The 23,732-nt window shown below is 35.1% G+C and overlaps 3 protein-coding genes across 4 annotated transcripts; 1 reads left to right on the top strand and 2 right to left on the bottom strand.

Annotated features, from left to right (window-relative positions):
- Positions 2,090 to 4,377, top strand: LOC109708090 (polyubiquitin-like). The gene is made up of 2 exons (XM_020229686.1): positions 2,090 to 2,177; positions 3,009 to 4,377. The coding sequence occupies exon 2, from the start codon at positions 3,009 to 3,011 to the stop codon at positions 4,164 to 4,166; it is 1,158 nt and encodes a 385-aa protein (XP_020085275.1). The 5' UTR covers positions 2,090 to 2,177; the 3' UTR covers positions 4,167 to 4,377.
- LOC109708096 lies at positions 6,335 to 7,757 on the bottom strand. Its single transcript, XM_020229694.1, has 2 exons — positions 7,440 to 7,757; positions 6,335 to 6,749 (listed from the first exon to the last, which is right to left on the bottom strand). Exons 1-2 carry the CDS (start codon positions 7,498 to 7,500, stop codon positions 6,346 to 6,348), a joined length of 465 nt encoding a protein of 154 aa, XP_020085283.1. The 5' UTR covers positions 7,501 to 7,757; the 3' UTR covers positions 6,335 to 6,345.
- Positions 9,590 to 14,122, bottom strand: LOC109708092 (probable xyloglucan endotransglucosylase/hydrolase protein 30). Of its 2 annotated transcripts, XM_020229690.1 has the most exons (5): positions 13,758 to 14,122; positions 13,549 to 13,649; positions 12,795 to 12,959; positions 11,280 to 11,323; positions 9,590 to 10,538 (listed from the first exon to the last, which is right to left on the bottom strand). In XM_020229690.1, exons 1-5 carry the CDS (start codon positions 13,930 to 13,932, stop codon positions 10,019 to 10,021), a joined length of 1,005 nt encoding a protein of 334 aa, XP_020085279.1. In that variant the 5' UTR covers positions 13,933 to 14,122; the 3' UTR covers positions 9,590 to 10,018. The 2 variants fall into 2 exon arrangements, with proteins under 2 accessions (XP_020085279.1, XP_020085278.1); XM_020229689.1 differs by lacking the exon at positions 11,280 to 11,323 and having other exon boundaries at positions 12,751 to 12,959; positions 13,758 to 14,119.

The following is a 23,732-nucleotide window of genomic DNA, read 5'->3' on the forward strand; positions in this document are numbered from 1 at the left end:
CACGGTAATACAGCTCTTGTGTCACTGTGTTGTGTGGGATTGAAGAGAATTTGGAAGAGAACGATGATCTTGGAGAGTGTTCAATCTAGAGATTTGGAAGATGACGTAAATTTGTTCTAGGATAGGTGGATGGTTAGGAATGGAACGCAATCAAAGAGTACAGGGCTAATTGGACTAGTAGTCTGCTGGTGGGTTACTTGGGAGGTCAGAAACTATGCGACTTTTAGGAAGGGTCAGTCGGACCCCATTCTAGCAGTTTACAAAATTAATTAGTTGATGAACCTATGGGACTAATTTCTCTCGGCAAATAGACACTTCTGTAATCGGTAGCATTGCTCTTCTCTGAGACCTATGATGCCTCATTCCTGTAGCTTAGCTCATTATTCTAATGAATGAAGTGGTTAGCGTACCATCTTTTTCTCAAAAAAATAAAAACATGTAATGTGTTCATCCTACAAATTGGGCTAAAGGGAGCCCAAGATATCAATATTGAGCCGAAGAAATTGTTTTTTTGTTTTTTTGTTTTTTTTGAGAGATAGGTAACACGTTACCCGCTCCGTTTATTTCAATTAGAAATAAATTTAGCTAAAAATGTGAATTAACTAGGATTCGAATTTAAAATCTCGGATATCAACCATCAAACCTTTTATCACTTATTATAGGGCAGTCCGTGAAGAAATTGTTATATCTGGCCCATTCTTATCCAGAATTCGAGTAGGATATGCGCCAGATCTTTCCCGTGACTTGAGCCGAACGTAACGCAATCCGGTACCAATATCAACCATCAAACCTTTTGTCACTTACTACAGGGCAGTCCGCGAAGAAATTGTTATATCTGGCCCATTCTCATCCAGAATCCGAGTAGGATATGCGCCAGATCTTTCCCGTGACTTGAGCCGAACGTAACGCAATCCGGTACCAATATCAACCATCAAACCTTTTGTCACTTACTACAGGGCAGTCCGCGAAGAAATTGTTATATCTGGCCCATTCTCATCCAGAATCCGAGTAGGATATGCGCCAGATCTTTCCCGTGACTTGAGCCGAACGTAACGCAATCCGGTACCAATATCAACCATCAAACCTTTTGTCACTTACTACAGGGCAGTCCGCGAAGAAATTGTTATATCTGGCCCATTCTCATCCAGAATCCGAGTAGGATATGCGCCAGATCTTTCCCGTGACTTGAGCCGAACGTAACGCAATCCGGTACCAATATCAACCATCAAACCTTTTGTCACTTACTACAGGGCAGTCCGCGAAGAAATTGTTATATCTGGCCCATTCTCATCCAGAATCCGAGTAGGATATGCGCCAGATCTTTCCCGTGACTTGAGCCGAACGTAACGCAATCCGGTACCAATATCAACCATCAAACCTTTTGTCACTTACTACAGGGCAGTCCGCGAAGAAATTGTTATATCTGGCCCATTCTCATCCAGAATCCGAGTAGGATATGCGCCAGATCTTTCCCGTGACTTGAGCCGAACGTAACGCAATCCGGTACCAATATCAACCATCAAACCTTTTGTCACTTACTACAGGGCAGTCCGCGAAGAAATTGTTATATCTGGCCCATTCTCATCCAGAATCCGAGTAGGATATGCGCCAGATCTTTCCCGTGACTTGAGCCGAACGTAACGCAATCCGGTACCAATATCAACCATCAAACCTTTTGTCACTTACTACAGGGCAGTCCGCGAAGAAATTATTATATCTGGCCCATTCTCATCCAGAATCCGAGTAGGATATGCGCCAGATCTTTTCCGTGACTTGAGCCGAACGTAACGCAATCCGGTACCAATATCAACCATTAAACCTTTTGTCACTTACTACAGGGCAGTCCACGAAGAAATTGTTATATCTGGTCCATTCTCATCCAGAATCCGAGTAGGATATGCACCAGATCTTTTCCGGCGCAGATCTTTTTCGTGACTTGAGCCGAACGTAACGCAATCCGGTACCAGCCCGAAATCAAATCGATATGGGGGAAAAGAAACGAATCTCGACCGTCCTTTCAACCGGATCGGAACTTCTTTTTTCCCTATAAATACACGCTCAAACCCTTGTAAATAAACGCAGCACACGTACCCTACTACTATCTCTTTCTCTCTTCATCGTTCTCTCTCTCTCTCGCCTCGTTCACAAATCTCTCGCAATTCTCAAGCTCTTGAAAGGTATTTTGTTCCTCTTCTGATCTCAAGATCCTTGATAGATGGAGATCTAGAGTTCTTCTGTTCTCCGATCTATGAGTTCTTCTTCTTTTTTTTTGTTTATATGTTTAATTTGTTGTTTCCTTCATCTGATATTGATAATACCAAGTAATAGTACGATTGCTGTGTCTAATAATGTATCTAGGTATTGTTTATTGTTCGTTTCTCCTTTTGCTCTCGTGCTTTTAATGCTATTTATTTCTGAGAATTTGGAATCTGTCGTGTGTGGTTTGCGATCATCTGTTTATTATCGCGAGTTGTTTGTATGATTTCGGAAAATTGTATATTTTTTGTATGATTTAGGATGTTTTGTTCGGCATTGATGTGTTGATCCTAGATTCTTTTTGTAATAATTCTATCTTTCGTATGGTTTTTTCAACATTAATGATCTTTACTGTGTTAGATTATCCGTAATTTTCTTGCTATTTGGAATGAGATATTTAAGTCAAGTAAGGTTTTCTCTATGATGCCTATATATGCAAGTCTTGGTGTAGGACCTTATGTGATTGAAATTTGGTCTTGTTTAATGGTTCTTAAATGCGTTGCTCCGCTTTTCCTATTGATTAGAACATTACTGGCTATTTTTTGTGCTTAAGATCAAGAGACCATATGGTACAAGAAAAGTTGTTGTGGATTTTTAAGCCGACTGATCCTGTTATTCATCCTTCTTTCTAATTATTGTAATCTGTTGATATCTTACGATAGCACGAAAGAATTAAACTTATGATGGATTTCTCTTTTTCGGATATTTAATTTTTGATTGTTACTGTGCAATATTTATTTTGTTCGTAGCAGATGCAGATCTTCGTGAAGACTCTCACCGGCAAGACCATCACTTTGGAGGTTGAGAGCTCCGACACAATTGAAAATGTGAAGTCGAAGATCCAGGACAAGGAGGGCATTCCTCCGGACCAGCAGAGGCTTATCTTTGCTGGTAAACAACTCGAGGACGGCCGCACACTCTCAGAGTACAACATCCAAAAGGAGTCAACCCTCCACCTCGTCCTTCGCCTCAGAGGCGGTATGCAAATCTTTGTAAAGACTCTCACCGGAAAGACCATCACCTTGGAGGTTGAGAGCTCCGACACGATCGAAAACGTCAAGGCCAAGATCCAGGACAAGGAGGGCATCCCCTCGGATCAGCAAAGGCTCATCTTTGCAGGCAAACAACTCGAGGACGGTCACACTCTGTCGGACTACAATGTTCAGAAAGAATCAACCCTTCACCTCGTCCTACGTCTGAGAGGTGGCATGCAGATTTTTGTCAAGACCCTTACCGGAAAGACCATAACTCTGGAGGTTGAGACCTCTGATACAATTGAGAACGTCAAGGCAAAAATTCAGGACAAGGAAGGCATCCCCTCAGACCAGCAGAGGCTCATCTTTGCTGGCAAGCAACTCGAGGACGGGAGAACTCTGTCCGATTACAATGTTCAGAAAGAATCAACTCTCCATCTTGTTCTCCGTTTGAGAGGGGGGATGCAGATTTTTGTGAAGACCCTCACTGGAAAGACCATCACTCTCGAGGTTGAGAGCTCTGACACAATTGAAAACCTGAAGGGTAAAATTCAAGACAAAGAAGGAATCCTTCCCGATCAGCAGCGGCTCATATTTGCTGGGAAGCAATTGGAGGATGGCCGGACCTTATCAGAGTACAACATCCAAAAGGAGTCCACCCTTCATTTGGTTCTTCGCCTCCGCGGTGGAATGCAGATTTTTGTGAAGACTGTAACTGGGAAGAGCATCACTCTCGAGGTGGAGAGCTCGGACACCGTAGAAAATGTCAAATACAAGATTCAGGATAAGGAGGGTATCCCCTGGTTTCAGCAGAGGCTCATCTTTGCTGGGAAACAGCTGCAGGATGGACGCACCTTGTCGGACTATAATGTTCAGAAGGAGTCTACTCTTCATCTTGTCCTGCGCCTTCGTGGTGGTGGTTGTGCTGGTTTCTGAGTGTAGATGAATGGGTTTCTTAAATTCTTTCTGTTAAGGTCATGGTGTCTCTGATCTTAGATTCTCAGGCTGATGAAACTATAGCTGGTTATGGTGTTCTGTGGGACCATTATGTGGTACTGCTTTCTTTAGATTTGGACTTGGGTATTCTCATAATAAATTCTGTTTTCCAGTTTTTTCTGGTTTAAGAATTTAAAATTAGTTAAGTTTATTTTTCTGACTATGTCGAATGACATGACAATGCTTTTGCTGTGTAGTTTTTTTAAACTTCCACCTACTTTCAGCTTTTTTGAGTATTTGATGGGTGCTAGCATAGCTCTGACTTGCATGCTCTGCTCATTTTGAAGAAACCATCTGAAGTTAATGATGAAGTTCTGATAATATGAACTATGGTTGTGGTGCTCTGTTGTTTTTCTTATTTTACCTAATTTTGTTTATACTTTCGAAACTTGCAATCTACTGACAACTGATAGCGCTTAAACTGCTTATCTAGAGTATTCTTTAACATATATTGCAGGGCTTTATTTGTGTAGTTTGCAAATTCTAAGGTTTATATGCATGAATGTGATCTATGGGATCTTTCCTGCAATTTAGTAGTCTTCAAATTCTTTTGCTTGATGTTTGCTCAGAAACCGCTCCCTTCCTTGTATTGAATCCAGAAAACAAATTAGTAAACTGCCCCCTTCCTTGTATTGAATCCAGAAAACAAATTAGTAAACTGCCCCCTTCCTTGTATTGAATCCAGAAAACAAATTAGTAAACTGCCCCCTTCCTTGTATTGAATCCAGAAAACAAATTAGTAAACTGCCCCCTTCCTTGTATTGAATCCAGAAAACAAATTAGTAAATTGCTCCATTGTATTAAATTCAGGAAACAAATTAGTAGTCAAAATGATGAAGAAACAAAAGATTTTCCAGGATAATTCTGTCAGTAAAGGCTCCTTTTGCAATACATACCCCTTGTCCCTGCAGGTATACTGATTTAACATAGCTTTATGATTAATACTTACCTGCCATGCGTGCCAGCAACTATAGGAAAGACTTGGGAATCACGAAGGTGCAATGTCCCAATACATTGAAGATCCCGCTATTCACACACCTTTGATAGTTTAAATATTCAGGTGCTGGCCAAGCTTTACTGCTGCATCTCTTTGATTTAGTTTCAAAAGCTAACTGATGAGCTGATCTTCTACTAAGAGGCTGCTAATCTTCATCCGTTTCGCCGTACGTTGTCGGTGCTGTGTGGGTACTAGGGCATATATAACCTCAAGAAGAAGAAGATAAAATACAACATCTCGAGTCTCAATATATCAGCCTCAGACCAATCAGCTGTTATATTCGAAACAAGTAGTAGGAATGCTACATCATATATTTAGGCCGAACAGTTGTTCTGAAATCTCTTCGACTTGCTCGCCTTTTGACTATAGAGGTTCACATTTATATTAAGTTAGCTCTCTCAGAACCCTAGATACTGTATATTTTGTTTTCCGCTAGCATTCACTTTGTTGATTGCAAAGTGATGAACATCAGGTTCCAAAAGCACTTGTCTGTGCCTCGTGAAATTCTGTACCAGTTCGTTTTCTATTCTAATTTACTTGTGTTTTTTGGTACTTGGCTCGGCACGGTTGGAGAATTCACAGGATGATTATGACAAATGTTGGAGAATTTATTTTCAAAACCAAACACCCTTATAAACTGGCAGGGTAATGGAGCGAGCACAGATGGTTCTCATGCCACGTTCTTGAATACAACTCTATGGCCGCAGGGGCACGATAAACAATCACAGCCAGATTCCATAAATGTTCTTCCAGAATATATTTGATACATGGTGTGAAATGAAAGAATTATGCGAAGGAAAAAAAAAAAGAAAAAGAAAAAAGGGGTCACAGTGCATGTATCATTTACATTTTAATCCTTCTCTCACCTATTCCAATCACTACTAAACCAGTGGATGGAAATCATGCTGATGCTGCATGCTAAGATGAATATTTGAGGGTGAACAGTATCTGAATGCCACGGTGTAAGGGCGAGTGAATGCAAAGTCAAGGTGCTTGCTTTTCTGTCAAATGTAGTAGGAAATGAAGTGCAGTTTAATCTGATAACCATGTTCTATGTCTGAGTGGCATTTCCTGAAATGACTACTAAGGTGAAGCGGATCGAGGTGATCCAAGAGGACAGAGTCATGCATCTGAGATGAATAAACCATGCTGGAGCTCAACTTGTGGTGAGCTTGTTCGTGTATAAGGCGGTTGATCCAAGCACTGCTCCTCACCGGAGTGCCAGGTCTGTAGAGAGGGTGCTGCCATGGATGGTAGCCGCTCACACTCGCTAGGCTGTGACAAGCCCACCTTGGTTGCCGAAGAGTCCAAGTACTGCTCTATGCCAAATGATAGGTTTCTTAAGCTCCGTGCTTTCCGAAGTTGTGAGTGTTCAATGCCCTTCTTCACGTGCAGCAGCGGCAGCTGCTGATGCTCCGTCTCATGCTTCCGTAGTAGCATTTGTCTTTCTGCTAGGAAGGTCTCACATCTCTTCTTGTCCATTTCAAATGTAGCCTGAGGGTTGCTGTCCCTCATCTCCAGTTTAGCTGCAGCCATGTTATTTGAAATTAAACACTGTAATTCGAGGCTGAGAAATGTCTTTCTCTTCTTCAGATGATCTTCGGTAATAAAGGTAACCCCCCCAAAAAAAAAAAATAGCTTATCACTTTTGAGTTCTTTATGTATGACCTGACATTCTCCTCGGCAGTAGCCAATTGAGATGTTGCATACTCGCAGTTTTTTGTACTCCCTTCTTTACGAACAAATACGTTCTTAAGTAGTAATACGAATGCTATCAGTCTCATATACAATGCAGAGAAGGAATCCCTCCACATTGGCCTGATTCTCAAGATTGTTAGTTACTACATAGAAGATCGCAAAGGATTTTCTGTAATGGCAGTGGCGTCATTAGAAATGAGATAGGTATATTAGATGCACCATGACTTAATCCTGCTTCGAAGAAATATTCACCTAATTTATCCTATATCATTAGCAAGTTTGGTGTCAGTCTCTCTGTCTCTGATTTTGATCCACAACAATTACTTGTTCAAGATTCAACAAGACACAAAAAACCATTAACTGGAAAGGGGCAATAACTGAAGTACGTACTACGTAGTGGTTTGCATTTATCCTAATTGTTCCCAAAATTGCTATAGAGACATGGTTATTATATTGTAGGAAGATCTCATAATACAGAGAAAAGTAACGAGAAAAAAAAAAAGAAGATGTAAACTTACCGTCAGTTCGGTCAGATTCCCAGCTAAACAGCCAAACACTGTAGCGCTCGAAATCATACATTGGCTTTCGAAGCTCAAGAAGCGGCTCTGCTACAGCCCGAACAAAGCGTTGAGGCCGCGTTCTACCCAGAGATCAAAAGAATTACATACACCCCACGTAGAATCATCACTCTGTGCTTCGTAAACAAATTAAATCCAAAAAAGGCAAACGAAAAAATAGAAGTACATAAACAGATTCGACTCTCCTCGATTGAGGAAATCTCAATTGGGTTTTAATATTGTTGTGCAATGCGATCTGATCTTAAGGAAACCATCATAATGCGTCCCGGAGAAAAACCCAAGAATAAAGAGAGCAAAAAAGATCGAATCATGATGGCATGCATATGAGAGAGAAGAGACGCGGAGAAGAGATAAGAGCTAATTAGGAAGAAGAAGATGATGAAGAAGCATGAAAAACAACCCAATATCATCTCTCTGAGCCGCGCCTCGCTCTCTTACTCTGCCTCTCTCGCTCCTTCCTTTCATATCTCTCTCTCTTTCTCTCTCTCTCTCTCTCTCTCTCTCTCTCGTGTAATAGATGGAGGGTCAAACCGTTATTTCTGTTACTCTCTGCAAAAACAGTTATTTCCGTTTAGTCCCGCGCATTACATAACTAACCCGGACCGGCCCAGCCCGGCCTACAATACATGGAAGCTACGGCAAATTTAAGCCCACCACATGTTATTCATACTAGTCCTTTTTTTGTTTTTTTTTTTATGAAATTTCAGGAGGGAGAACGAAACAACCGGACCGTACTTAATTAACATTCTTGACTAAAAGCTCACCGTTTGATGTCAGAGATTTCAAATTTGAAATCTAGTTACTTTATATTTATACTTAAGTTTATTTTCTAGAAAAAAAAAGAACGAAGCTGACAGCTAACGCAATTGCCTAAAAATTTAATAGTTCATAATCACGGTTGAAGCGAATAACTTGTTATCATTATCTCAAAAAAAAAAAAAGAAAAGAAAAAGAAAACAAAGAGAGAGGAGAAAACAAAGGACTGCTGTACGTAACTGTTTTTGTTTATTTAATGAAAGAAAGTAAATTAGAAGTGGCGAGGTAAAATTCCACAAGAATAATTTTCTCTCTAATGAACATGAACATGAACATAAACATAAAACCACCAATTAAAAAGGCCCCATTTCTAAGGTCCCCAATTCAAAGATAATTGATTAGTACATAGAAGCTACTTTTTTTGAGGAGTGGTCATCGATATCACGAGCACGAGAAAAGGAATCCTCCAAGTGACTTAATAGCTGGCAACAACTAAGCTCGAATAGCTAACCACCACCACCACCACCACCACCACCACCCCCCTCTAAACTCCACACAAGTCCCCAAATACAAAAGAAATGTACGTGGGATGTCATTGTTCAAATATGCATATATGTATAGCTTTACCTCACCATCCAAGGCACTGAGGAGGCATCCATGACCCCACGCACACTTACCTGCTGCTCATATTAATAGCATAGTGGTTGACACTTGAGAGTTCACATTGTAGCCCTATATATCCCACCTCGCATGGGGCTGGGGCAAGCGCATACAAAAGAATAAACCTTTCTTAGGAAGCTTTTCAACAATATTTCTTAATAAGGTTTTGATTCGTATTAATTTTGTTTTCATGTAGATAATAATAATTCATTAGAAATTTTTAAGTTTTAAAATTTAAAAAGAATTTTAAATACTAGAGAAAGAAATTGTAATTTTGGTTAAAAAAAAAGGTGGCATGTGGCGATAGATTTGGACACCTAAACGCTTCGTTGAAGAGATTTTCACTAAATTTTTTTCCTGTGTATAAAAGTTAGTTGTTATTACTGGTGGTGTGTTCCATTATGTTCTCTAATTGTAATCTAAAGAGTACATTTGGCATAAATTGTTCTTCCTTTAAATATTTCATGGGAGCTGCATCCCATGTGAAAGTAAAACTCCGTTTGCATTCAATGTTATTCCGCTTCTGACTCTCCTACCGCCCATTAAAACAGGGCTATATATTAATATATATACAAATTAAGGACAGCAAAACAACAAAGCATATTGATCAAGCAATCCATTAATTACATCCACCAAAATATTTTGAATGCGCAGAAGAAATGAGAGAGTCCACATTGACGAAGAAAATGAACAAATAATTAATAATCCCTGTTTATTTAATAATTACACAAAAGAATCCACCAGAAATTACAAAAACTGTGAATCTAACCAACCAATCATCATCTTTACATGGACCGAACACATACATTATTCCGCCACCCAAAAGAATGAATAAATATTGAATCACAAACCCTACACAATTAAACTACACAAGAGAAAAAGAATCCCCCGCTAATCCTACCGATCACATGCATCCTCTGTCATCCCCTCACACTCAATATATGTATACAATAATAATAATAATAATAATACGAAGAACCATATATATATATATATATATACACACGTACGTAGTGGTTGTAATTAAATTAAGCCATCATTCACTGTATAATAGAAGAGCGGGTAAACCCAGGAATGATATGATATTATGTTTAAACGAATAATTACGCGTCGGCCTGGCGCTTGGCCCCGGGCCGGCGCTTGTTGGAGCGGCGGCGGCGCATGGCGACGAACTTGGACTCGCCCCAGTCCCAGAATCTCTCCTGCTCCGGCGGGGAGTTTTTGCACTCCGGGAACGTGGCAGCGTAGCGGACGGCGTCATAGCAGACGGTGTAGGTCATGTAGCGCTCCCTGAACCGGCGCATGGCGGCGCGCTTCTGCGGCGTGACGACGGCGTAGTCGGCGGTCATGAGCTCGAGCTCGGCGTCGGCACAGTGCTCCGCAGCGGCGGAGGAGGGATCGAGCTGGATGGCGGAGTCGGCGCGGCAGCCGCGCAGGACGAGGTCGGAGAATTCGGCGACGAAGGGGGCGTACTTGTAGCTGACCTTGTACTTGCCCCCGTCGGTGGCCCATGTGGAGCCGTCCCAGATGGTGGCGTACACCGACATCGGCTTCGACGGGTAGTCGCCGCCCATCGCCTCGCTCCGGACGACTTCTCTTATCGGCACGTCGTCCACGTAGAATCTACATGATAGTACAATCGAAACGGAGCTTAATTAAATTAAATTAAATTAAATTAAATTAAATTGTGGTCCACTATTAGTAATAATATATATATAACTGAACATTCACAATTCACAAAATTTCAGAACAATCCGCTGTTTCGCATTGGTTGGGATTCGAATAATCTCGTACCATATATGCATCAACCAGAAAAATACCAAAACAAAAAAGGTTATAATTTCTAGCGCAGAAATTTAGAATTCACTATCTATTAATTACCTCTCTATCTAAACCAGGCATGTTAATTAGGTTTGGCTGCAACTTTCGCACAATATATAGGAACACCCACCCAAATTGCTGCAGCCTAATTAAACAGAGGCTCAAACACTTATTTTGGCTTATGTCAAAACAGGCGTCTTTATATTTCTCCAAAACAAAAAAAAAGAAAAAGAAAAAGGAAAAAGAAAATGTACGCCCAAAAGTCATGCATAAATCTTGTTAATTGTATCCTTCCGTCCAAAAATACAAATATTTTTTTTAATAATTTATGATAAAATTAATAAGGCTAGTGTAAAAAATGTAATGTCCGGATGAAAGGTATATAAGATATACATCCAAATAGTATTGCTCTATCTCAAATTCTTTAAATTCTGCCTACAATTCTTGTTCTGTGGCGGCTTAAATTTTCTGTGAGCAGCAAACGAAGATAGAAATATAGCAAGAAAATAAATAAATAAATAAATATGTATAGTAGTAAATTACATGATGTAGTTAGGGGTCCAGAGGATGGAGTAGCGGTGAGCCTCCTCGGTGGGGTCGAAGNTTAGAATTCACTATCTATTAATTACCTCTCTATCTAAACCAGGCATGTTAATTAGGTTTGGCTGCAACTTTCGCACAATCTATAGGAACACCCACCCAAATTGCTGCAGTCTAATTAAACAGAGGCTCGGATGAAAGGTATATAAGATATACATCCAAATAGTATTGCTCTATCTCAAATTCTTTAAATTCTGCCTATGATTCTTCCCTAAGGGTACGTTTGGTTCGAATTATCCTGACAGGATTACAGGCAATCCTGCCAGGATAACTGTGTTTGGTTAATCCGCTATGTAATCTAGTCGTTAATGTAGCATTACAAATCGAGCAGGATTACATCGAAAATATTAACGGGAGGGAGGTCGTGTATCTTGCATTACTGAAACCCGTTAATACTATATATTATTTAAAATGACAATTTTACCCTCCAACAACCCCAAATCTAATTAACAATATTATTTTCATCTCTCTCTCGCCTTCCCCCTCTCTTTCGCACGCCGCTTTCTCTCCCTCTCGATGTCTCTCTATCTCTCTCTCTTTCTCTCTCTCGCACGAACACCTATCATTTTCTATTGCGTCGTCCTCCCAGGTAATCATCACGATCTCTTTCCCTCCATTCGTCATTTTCGCAAAAAATAATATTCAAATGACCACAACAAGGGCAATTTTGGAAAAACTATACTTTTATGTCAGGATTACTAAATTTTATAAACTGAACCAAAAGTATTAATGCTATAAACACTGTAATCTAGTATTACATTACTGCATTAAACCAAACGCGCTAATGCAGCATCAGTAGTAATCTCACGCCGAAATCCAAAATATCTAGATATGTTGAGATACTTTGTAATATTACATAACTCGAACCAAACGGGCCCTAAAAGGATATTATTTTAATTTCGAAAGTTATAAACTGTTATTATCCAAAATGGAGTTACGCCAAAAGTACACAGAGATGTATCATAACTATTTTATTACAATACGCCGAAAATAATATTTTGTTTAAAAATAGGCATGGTATTTTTCATCATACTTTTCCACTGCACGTAAATAGAGCTTTAATTATACAAAAGTAAATAACAATAATAAAATAATCCATCGGAGGGANCCATATCCGAATCCATATCCGTCGGGTTTCTATTTTTGATATCCATATCCGAATCCATATCCATATCCACCGGATATATCCGTTTCATTCGGGTTCGGATTCGGATAAAATTTCGGGTATTCATACCCATTGACATCCCTAGGCATGAGAGGTCTGGATCAGTACTCAAGTGTAAAGAAAGTGTTGTTGGGCATAAAGAACACTACAATTCTTGTTCTCTGGCGGCTTAAATTTTCTGTGAGCAGCAAACAAAGATAGAAATATAACAAGAAAATAAATAAATAAATATGTATAGTAGTAAATTACATGATGTAGTTAGGGGTCCAGAGGATGGAGTAGCGGTGAGCCTCCTCGGTGGGGTCGAAGGGGAGGAGGTAGCGCTCCTCGCGGCCGCGGCTGGTGCTTCCGTTGCCGTAAACGTTGGTCTGCACCCTCCACTCCTTCCCCCGGGTGTTCCCCAGGAACTCGAAATCCAGCTCATCGTGGTTCTTCTCGAACACGTCCCCGTTCGATAACTGCAACATCATCATTCATTCATTTATTAATTAATTAATTGATTAAGTTAGTAACTGAACCCCCAGAACGTTAATTTAATCTCCCTTAACCCACATAAGCAATTCATTGATTGATTAATACTCGTACGATTATTTTATTTATTTTTAAATAATATTATTTAGTTTACATGTTAATAAATTAAAAATTAATTACGCGGAACTAACATGGCAGCGAATATTCTACGCCGCAGCCATTGGCACTACCACACACCCATGTGCCCATTACTAGTAGTTGTATTCTCGCGGCTTATAAGAAAAAAAAGAAAAAAAAAAAGAAGACGAAGAAGAAGAAGAAGAAGAAGAAGAAGATGATAACGCGGCTCATGAAACGGACCATCCTGGCTTCTACTTGATTAACGCATGAATCTTATTACGCGGACTACGCGTAATAACTCAGTTAATTAAAAACTGCAACAGTTACGTATGGAAACATTTTGGGAGTGAGAAAAACAGGGCAAACTAGTCAATTTCTCCATTCATTTATTTGTTTAAATTTTTTTTTAAAAAAAAAAGAGAGGAGAAACTACTACTCTAGTTTGTGAGAGCTCACGTAGAAGGCGACGACGACGCCGGCGGTGTAACCGGCGGGGAGCTTGATGGAGGCGCTGAAGAATCCGTGGAGGTACGAATCCGACGATATGAATCCCGACCCTAAACCCAAATTATTAAACCCAAAAAAGCAAATTAGAACGCGAACGGCGCACGATAGATGAGAGAGGAAGGAGAAGGAGGGGAGGGCGCAGGTTTATAGAACAACACCTGAGTAGCGGTTGAGCATGATGCGGACGCTCCGGCCGTCGGGGGACCGGACGAGATTGCCCTCGCCGAAGAGCTGTGAGTATCCCTCGTCGAACGGGATCGCCGGGACGTCGAAGGCCGCGGCGGCGACGGCGACGAGCAGCGCCGTTAGCACGAAGACGACGGAATCCACCATGGCCGTTTCCTTCGCTCCGCTTCTCTGCTTCCTCGATCTCTCTAGGGTTTCTAGATGATGATGATGATGATGATGAATTGATGATGACTCCTCTCTTTCCCTCTCTCTCTCTCTCCCTCTCTATATATACTCTGTTGTGTTTCTAGACGACTCTTTGCGTTTGCTTTATAAATAAGAAAGGAGGGGAGCGGACGCGGAGAGGGAGAGGAGGTTACGAAAGGGTTTTTTTTTTTTTTTTTTTTTTCTTTTCTTTAAAGGCATTTTTTTTTAGGTTTTTTAAAAACTTATTTTTCATAATAATGCGAGAATGAAATAGATGGAGTGGGCGGTTTGGGTGGCTGATCTGGCGGCTAACGTTATCAAAAGGAGGAATTCTACACTGTCACACTTGCATCACATCATCAATAACAAGCCAATCACATTCCTTCTTTTTAAATAAAAGTACAATAAAAATACTTTTTTATAATCATGATGGGACATATATTCTTAAAAGGATTAATTTGATTGGTTTGTTACGCCACGTCACTAATATACCCGTTGCATTCTAGAATTTTTCTATCAAAAGGGTGGAAGTGAAATGGCGGCCTACTGGTTTTGGATATTTATGACTCGCCACTTTCGATCTTTATTTTTAAGGGAGAAAAAAAAAAGTATTTATATTCATTAATTAGTTTATTAGATTCAAGCAATCAATCTACTTGCCTCAAATTTTTCTAAATAAATTTTGTAATTCACTAGATTTAAAATCTCTATTCTTACTTCAACTAAATTATAGCAACACTGCTTGTCTCCAACGTAAGTGTCAAAAAATTTAATGATTGATATCTGAGATCGTAAATTCGAAACCTAATTATTTAAAAAAAATTTAAATCGTAACAGCAATCATGCATTGAGAAGGTGAATAAATTATTTTAAAAAATATTCAGTTCAAATGAAAAAATAAAAGAAAATCGTGTATTTTTAATAAAAAAGTTTATATAATAATAAATAAGTGAGCCAAAATTTGAAAAGGATGTGAAGTGTTTCAGTTTTATTTTATTATTATTTATTTTTTAGCTGTGAAAATGAAAGGGGCACTGGAGATCCAGTGCGCGTTACGTCGAATGCCGTGGCGATGTCGCGGTGGAGAAATGGAGAAAGTGATGTGAAGCTGCACTAGCGGTGCGGCGAGTCCAATTTTTTTGACTCACCTTTTCTTTGTCCCGAAATTACCCTTTGGAGAAGCATCGTGGGGGCGGCGACTTCAGCATGGTTTTCGTTGTAATTTTGCGGAAGGTGCAGGGGCAGATTCGTCATTTGGATGGTTAAAGCGAGTGGCCAATTAAGTCGTTTCCGCCACAAAGTATGACCGCGTCCGACAACGACGGCGGTGGACGAATGCCACGTTATTAGTGTTGGTCTTCTTTTTATTTGCTAGACTAGAAGACTAGACTAGTATATTAATAATTGGTGCAAACGCCTACTCCACTTTATCTTTTTTTTCTTTTTCAAATAGATTCAAAATTTTTTAATTTTAACAATCCAATTAAATGCTCTAAATTTTAAAACAAAATTATACATAATTTATCTAAATTATAAATTATTTTGAATTAAGCATATATCCGATCTTTTAAAATTTTAATTTTACTAGCTAATCTTGTAATTTATTTTATTTAAGTCAGACAACGACACTTTCATTTTTAAATTTAAATTAATTATTTATTTAATAAATTTATAGTTGTAAGTATCGTATGAAATATGCAAACTATATAAATATGTAAAGACAAAAGACACGTTCAAATTTTGAAATAAAAGTGTCGTAGATTGACTCTAAACCAAATAATATTGAGTAGCTGGATAGTAAAATCAAAATTTTGAAAGACTGAATAGTTTATAGTTTAAATAAGTTTTGTACGTTTTTACTAAATTTTACTAAATATCTCTCTTCAAATGAAGTTACTTATTAATGTATATTCGTTTTATGCAAATGAAGTTACTTAATGTACGTATACTCGTTTTATTTGCATGTCTAATGAATAATTTTATAAAATTTTAAAATGCAAGATTTTTTTTAAAAAAATCTTAATAATTAAGTAGGAATAAGCAACTTAATTTTATAAGGTTATCTTAATTTGCAAAATCATTAAGTCCATATATTTCCATTTGATTAATTGTCATAAACTTCTAGCTAGGTACATCATTCTTTGAATATTTTTCAAGAGTGATTGAGATAGTAAACCAAACCTCCAACAGGTGTCATTGTCACTATTATTGTAACAACTGCTACGTTTATCTTTTTTTCCAGTTGTTGCTATCAATCAAATGGCCTTAAGCATAATCTTTAGCGAGTGCTGTACGAATCAACCTTTTTTTAAAAAAAATTTTCTTTTGAGGGTACAAATGTACAAAGGAGCATAATCTTTTGGCAAATTATAGCTTAACTTGATTCATATATATAATGACATTTTATGCTAATAATTCTTGCGTATGATTAGTTGGAATAGAAACTAAGTCGGCAGGTATATGTTTGCAGTGAAAAAATAAAGTTGGTGGGTCAAATACAATTTGGACAAGAACTTCTTTTGTTTGGAAGGATTGATCCTCTACTGTTTGATCGATTCCAATTAATCATAAGTTGTGAAATGGACTAAAATTCATTAATTGTAGGGTCACGGGGCATCCAAAAGCATTGTTGTTGAACACATGAATCACGGCCGCACGCTACTTCTCACGCGTAATTTGTATCACCGAAAAGGAAAAATTAATAAAAAGAATAGAGGACAGAAAAAGACTATTCGTCAAAGTTGGGACATTTGATCACTTCCTTTCTTCGTCTAAAATGAGGTCGAATTTTTGTGCGCTGNGATAATTTTAGCTAAAATTTCCGTGTGGCGTGTTGTGAAAGCGGAAACAAGGGGCGGACAAAAAGCATCCAATCCAGTAAACAGGAGTGGGTCCCACGAAGAATTTTTGCCAACAGTGATAAATGCGGTGGAATACATGCGTGTTTGTATATATATATATATATATATATATATATATATATATATATATATATGGTCTCTAATTAAATGTTTCTATTTAATTTTTAAACGCTGCATGTGAGGGACAACCATGAAATTCAGTAATTCTTTTACTTAATTTAATTCATATTAATTAATCGTGGCTTAATTACGAGGCAACCCAATGCATTTTATGTGGCAGGACTAATTAATCCTAGGCTTTTTTCAATTAAACCTATATATTCATTCAGTAACATAATATTAGAGTCGGTCTTATACTCTCTCTAACATCCATACTGTTAATTAGATCCATTCGGTCTTAATCCAATGCATTTTATTTTTTTACTTTTATATATTTATGTATTTATATTTTTTTCATGTAACTTTTGATTCATTCGAGGTCCCGCTACCTCAACATTTATATTAAAATTTATTTTTCAAATAAATGAAACAAGTAGTGTGCTATCTTTATCTTAAAAAAAAAATTCATACTGTGCATGTGAGTAGAAACATAATTTTATATATACTAGTCAGTGCACGTGCGTTGCACGTATAGATTTTTCTAATATAATTAAATAAATTAATAAATTAGTGAATAAATAATATTATATTTNTTTGTACTTCGTACTTCAAGTGCCCTATTTATTTAAAGAAAAAAAATCCAGCCATAAACAAATTAAATATCTTACATTTTTTTTTCTCTCTCTTACTTCTTTTTCATTCATTATTTTTGAGAAATCGGGTGAGATTGATCCAAAGCATATAATAAACTGGGGTTAATTTCAGATAGGTTCATGTAAATATAATGAATAATAAATATATCTCTAAAAAGTTTAATTTTTATATATTATCAATACAAAAATTCTAATATTTTTAAATATATCTTTCCGATTTGCTATCGTTAGAAAATCATTAAAAAACTGTTTATATTTTCAATTTTACCATCACAAATTATCTCTGCAAAAATTATAATAGTATAATATAATAGGGGTAAAAATGTCAAAAACTTACTCAAAGTCGGTGTTCGTACTGATCTGAGATTGGGGAGTTCGAGAATTTTTTTTTGCTGAAGGTCTGGGAGTTGAAAATACCATCGATCCGAAGTTAAAATTTTTATTTAGTTAGCACTTAAGAAATGCCTACCTATAATTGACAGCTTACTCAAAGAGTCTGATTCGAAAATCAACAGTGCGTGATGTGCGGCAACAATTTAGAGACTGTTGATAATCTGCCAGTCAGATGCGTATCAACATATTTCTAGGACCTAGGATGGAAATCAAAAGTGTTTTGGGAGCTTCTGACCGGGGACCGTAGCCAAGAGGCAGCAGCAAGGGATTTAATTAGGGTCGCAATCTGTTTGTGAATGATTTGACGGATAAAAATAATATTATTTTTAGGGGCCAATAATTTGATCATTTTTGAGTATTAGACGAATATAGGACGTGAGTAGGCCGAATAGACCGAGTTTTACAACTTTTAGTATATTGGTTTTAAGTGAGGAGTAGAAGTATGAATTTTTTATGAATATTTATTTTAGTTTTTATTTGTCTTTTTCTTTTTTGGTTGCTTTAAATGTTTTTCGAGGCCGCATTGCCTCAACCTGCTAAATAAATAAAGCGGGTAGCGTACTATCTTTCTCTAAAAAAAAAAAAAAAAAATTAACTAAAGTTAAGTATTTAATTTATAGTTAACTAAATTTTTCTAACCGATTCTAACGACATGAACATGTTTGAAGACATTTGGACTTTTGTAGGGACAATATATGAAAGTTAAATTTTGTAAGAATATATTTATCATTTATCATATATCATATTTGTAGAGACCTGTATAAAATTAACCCATAAAACTAATAAACACAATTTATGAATATGTATATATTTGGTTAATTAGCAAGGTATATGATAATAATTTTTCTACGCTGATTTTATAAAAGTAAATTTTTATGGACCCTTGTGATTAAGTCATATGTAGTTGCCGACACAATCTTTATCAATAATAATTAAGGATTAGGGATGATAATAATTATTAATGAAGTTAGAAGAGTCGTAGCTTACGCGACCGCTTTGTTATATTTATTTATACTAGTCAGTGCACGTGCGTTGCACGTATAGATTTTTCTAATATAATTAAATAAATTAATAAATTAGTTAATAAATAATATTATATTTAAATAGTAATGTCAGATTTAAAAATTATAAAATATTACAAACTATAAGCAAAATACTGGATAGAAAATATAGTAAAATAAAAACGTAAATTTGAACATCCATACATGGAAATAGTTTAGATTAAAATGAAGTAATAAAAGAAGATTTAAATTCATTCTAATTTTATTGTCTTAGTTGTCGTCATCGATGATCTTTTTTTTTTTTGAAAGCGAGAAAACTTTGACTCGATGATATTCATCACTGATGCTTCGTCATCGTCTTCAAGAATTTTTCGATGAGTATAATTTAGAGGAAAAAAATCTTACTTATTGATTCAAATTTATATTTTTTATTTTGCTATATTTTCTATATATAATACTTATGTGTATTTTGTTTATAGTTTGTAATATTTTATATGGGTACCTCTCAATTGAGTTATGAAATTTTGTTAGAAAAGAAAAAACAATTATTAGTTGAACAAATAAAACTTTCGATTGTATTCCTAGAAATATCAACGGTCAGGATGTAACCATTTGTTGTTATTACAAAATAAATGTCAAGTACTAAAGCAAAAGTTTTTTTAAAATAACAAGATAAAAGTGATAATTAATTACGGCTAAATTACAGAAAAATTTTTGTCAAAATTCGATTTTTCACATTCCCCCCGTCATTTAAAAATCTACACTTTGCTATCTTGTAAAATAAAAAATGTTCACTTCACTCCCTGCCATTAGTGATCCGTTAGGAATCCGTTTATAAAATATTATTATATATTTTTTATGCCAAAAATGTCCTCAGCCTTCTCTCCTGTTGACAAAAATGATGAGAGGCAAAATGGTCATTTTGTTATCACAGTTTATACCGTACCCCCTATGACTATTTTTTATTTTACAAGGGGGCAAAGTATAAGTTTTTAAATTACAGAGGAAAAAAATAAAAAATCAAATTTTGACAAGAAAGTTTTATGTAATTTAGCCATTAATTAATTATTTTATATCATATTTTAGAGAAGATAATTAATTTACAAAGTGAAAGCAAGTTATTATGCAACTAATTCATCAAATCATCGAAAAATATGAAAGTAAATTAAAAAGATTACTACAAGTACCAATTTTATCGTATACAACTCACTCAAATATAAGTAAATAATCAATTCAAAAAAAATACATATGAACAAAAAAATTTTAAAAAAATAATTTTATAAAATTAACTGTTCAGTAAGTGTATGAAGACCAATTAAATAAATATCACCAAATTGATTAAAATTCACATAATATTCAGGATATTTTCTTCTAATAGTTCTTTTCTCTTCAAATTCAAGTTCTAATTGATGTCATTGTCTATGGCAACTTATATAGAAAAAAATAGAGAAATAATAAAAATAAATAATTTATAAATATTTAATAATTATTAATTGCATTTATTTAAAGTGTATACTTTTTTATTCAACCTCTTTATTTTTTTAAGAAACCTCTTTCTTTCTTGGACAAAATATATCTCCTCAACCTCTTCGTTTCTTCGAAAAATCTCTTCGTTTTTTAGAAAAGATACCTTTTCGTCAAAACTTTTAACTCTTCATTTCTTGGAGGAACTTTTTCGTATCTTGGAGAAGATACATCTTGATCCTTCACACCACATTTATCGGATGCTAAGACGATGAAGAAATCAAATATTAAATTTTTTATTTCTTTATTAATTAAAAAAATTCTAATATTTTTGTTTGTAGAAGAAAATATTTAAATCTCCATTTCTCCGATGCTTTAAAGATAAAAGGATTGCACATCATTTTTTTCTTTCTCTACTAATTGAAGAAACAATAAACTATTCATTTCTATGAGCACATACATTTTTTGGGCACCACCTTCCTTAATGTACAGAAGAATAAAGTTCGTTGAACCATATATATAAAGCACAATCATTCTAATTTATAAATTTAAAATTACAATTTAAACCTCTATAATATATGCTATTAGAAAAAACTATTTACAAAAATTATATTTTTTAAAAAAATTATTTTAAAATTTAAAATTAAATATAAACTATTTACTATTTTTTTTTAATATTGGCTTATAGAGAATATCATACACAAGATGAATACTCTTTTCAATAAATCATTTGCTTCCTATCAATAATAGAGGATGGAAAATGCCCACAACATCAACCATGAGCTAATAAACTTTATCTATTAGAATTTAAATTTAAATCCAAACAATCAAATAAATTATGTTTATCTATTTTGTGATTTTGCATTTTAAATTTTACATCACTGATTTTTAAAGGTTAACTCTGGTACACTACATTTTTTTTTTAGTTTCCTCAGCGAAATTCGCACTGTAATTTATGAGTTTATTCGAATAAAATCACAATTTTATTTTGTATACAAGAGAAGAAAAAATGTATTTAAATTTAAGTCCAAACAATTCAAAAAAATTATATTTATCTATTATATGATTTCACATATTTAAACTTTGCTTTATTAATTTTCAGAAATGAACTCTACTACACTATATTTTTTTTCTCCTTCATGATCAAATTTGTCTTTTAATTTAAATTTTTTTTGGTATAAAAGNTATTTTGTATACAAGAGAAGGAAAAAGGTATTTAAATTTAAGTCCAAACAATTCAAAAAAATTATATTTATCTATTATATGATTTCACATATTTAAACTTTGCTTTATTAATTTTTAGAAATGAACTCTACTACACTATTTTTTTTTCTCCTTCGTGATCAAACTTGTCTTTTAATTTAAATTTTTTTGGTATAAAAGTAAAATTAAAGGTTATAGTTTTAACCTTAAGACACTAATTGAAGTTTAGTGTTTTGTAAAATTTTATAAATATCTAATTTAATATAATTTTCTACATTGTTGTTGACGCCGGAACTTAGAGGGGACGCAGAGATAGGACCAATATAACACGATAAATACTCGACCCGCCGTAGAATCCATCATGTCGAACTCGAGCACACTCATCGCTATGCGGAATCCACCAACACAATGGTTGAACAACACTCTTCTCTCACAGAAAATCTACCTAAGAGATAGGAGGAAGAAGAAATCCTTATTCTCAAATGAAAGTAGAAACTTCAACTCAACTTAACTTGCTTTTCATCATAAAATCATTACATATTTATAGCCTCTCAAATGATCCTTTATCTTTTCTATACATTAATGCACTCTTTAATTTCATAGAGAAACTAAAAGACACTTTTAGAAATACTAAAAGACACACACAATTCTAAACTATCATAACTCATTTTAAGAAAACGAAAAGACAATTATAGAAAAATGAAGGGACACGCTTATTTCAAAACGAACATTTATTAAGTGATTAATGACTTCATCCATCAACTTGAGGAACGGTGTCAATTGTGATTTATAATTTAATTATACAACATTGTAATGAATATCTAGATCGATAGTAATTAGATGACTTTATTTTTTTTATTTTCGAAATAAATATACTTTGTTTGGAAAAAGAAAACTCCAAATAATTCAACAAATAATATTATCTGTTTTAAGATTTTGCATATTTAAACTTTGTTTTAATAGTTTTAAGAAATTAACTCTACTACACTATATTTTTTTCACCTTCATCATCATAATTCGTCATTTAATTTAAAACTTTCTTGGTACCAAAGTGTAAATGAAGGTTATATATAGTTAAGACACTAATTGAAGTTCAGTTTTTTGTAAAATTTTAAATATTTTTTAAAATAATATAGAAAATTTAAATTAAAAATAAGAATTGCTCTAATTTAAAATAATTTTCAACATTATAGTTATTTATAAGTTAATTATATAACATTATAATTAATATCTAGATAATAATTAGTTGACTATAAGTTTTTTAATAGGGTGTGAATAAATGAATTTTGTTATGAAAAGAGAAAAAGTACTGCTTTTTCTTCAAAAAATTTGAAAAATTTTGTTATACTGTAAATTTTTTTTGAAAAGTTCTGAGGCCTAATAATTAATTTTAATTCTTGTTGATAGTAGGGTGTTCATCTAATCATATTAAGCTTTAAAATTTATATTATTATTTATAATTTAATTATATAAATTTATTGTTAATATTCAACTAATAATAAATTACTAAGATATTTATTATTAATATTCAACTAATATTAAATTACCAAGATACCCTTGGTAGGAGGGGGTGAGGAAAACCTACCAAATATATTTGTTTATAGTTAATATCAAGATATATATATATATATATATATATATATATATAGAGTCCGGCTACTATGCTATCGGTAGCACAGAGCGCTCCGTGCTACTAAGTTGTTTTCGAGGATGCGGCTTCCAAATCGACGATCAGCTCCGTTAAATTTGATCTACACTATTGAAAGTATTTGGAAACTTGGTAGCACGGAGCGCTCCGTACTACCGATAGTATAACAGCCTAGTTCTATATATATATATATATATATATACACACACACTACAGTTTTCATGAATGAGTACATGAGCAATAGCCACCATTGATAAGAATAATAAGAAGTGGTTGCCTATGAGCAGGCTGTCCAAACTGCCTATCTTTTAAAAGAGCCGACATAACTGTGATGCACGTTAGAAACAAAAACAGCAACACAAATTGCAGTAATTGCATCACATTATAAACAAAAAAATGCCAAAGCTCTCAAGTATGCAAAGAGGGCCCAAAAGGT

The sequence above is a fragment of the Ananas comosus genome, linkage group 3 (genome assembly GCF_001540865.1).
Source record: "Ananas comosus cultivar F153 linkage group 3, ASM154086v1, whole genome shotgun sequence".
Lineage (NCBI taxonomy): Eukaryota > Viridiplantae > Streptophyta > Magnoliopsida > Poales > Bromeliaceae > Ananas > Ananas comosus.

Coding starts and splice junctions, on each gene's coding strand:
- LOC109708090 (XM_020229686.1), top strand. CDS start 3,009: ATGCAGATCTTCGTGAAGACTCTCACCGGCAAGACCATCACTTTGGAG.
- LOC109708096 (XM_020229694.1), bottom strand. CDS start 7,500: ATGTATGATTTCGAGCGCTACAGTGTTTGGCTGTTTAGCTGGGAATCT. Junction 6,750..7,439: donor GGAATCTGACCGAACTGACG/GTAAGTTTACAT, acceptor ACATGGCTGCAG/CTAAACTGGAGATGAGGGAC.
- LOC109708092 (XM_020229690.1), bottom strand. CDS start 13,932: ATGGTGGATTCCGTCGTCTTCGTGCTAACGGCGCTGCTCGTCGCCGTC. Junction 13,650..13,757: donor CATGCTCAACCGCTACTCAG/GTGTTGTTCTAT, acceptor ATTTGGGTTTAG/GGTCGGGATTCATATCGTCG. Junction 11,324..12,794: donor TCCCCTTCGACCCCACCGAG/GAGGCTCACCGC, acceptor GACCCCACCGAG/GAGGCTCACCGCTACTCCAT.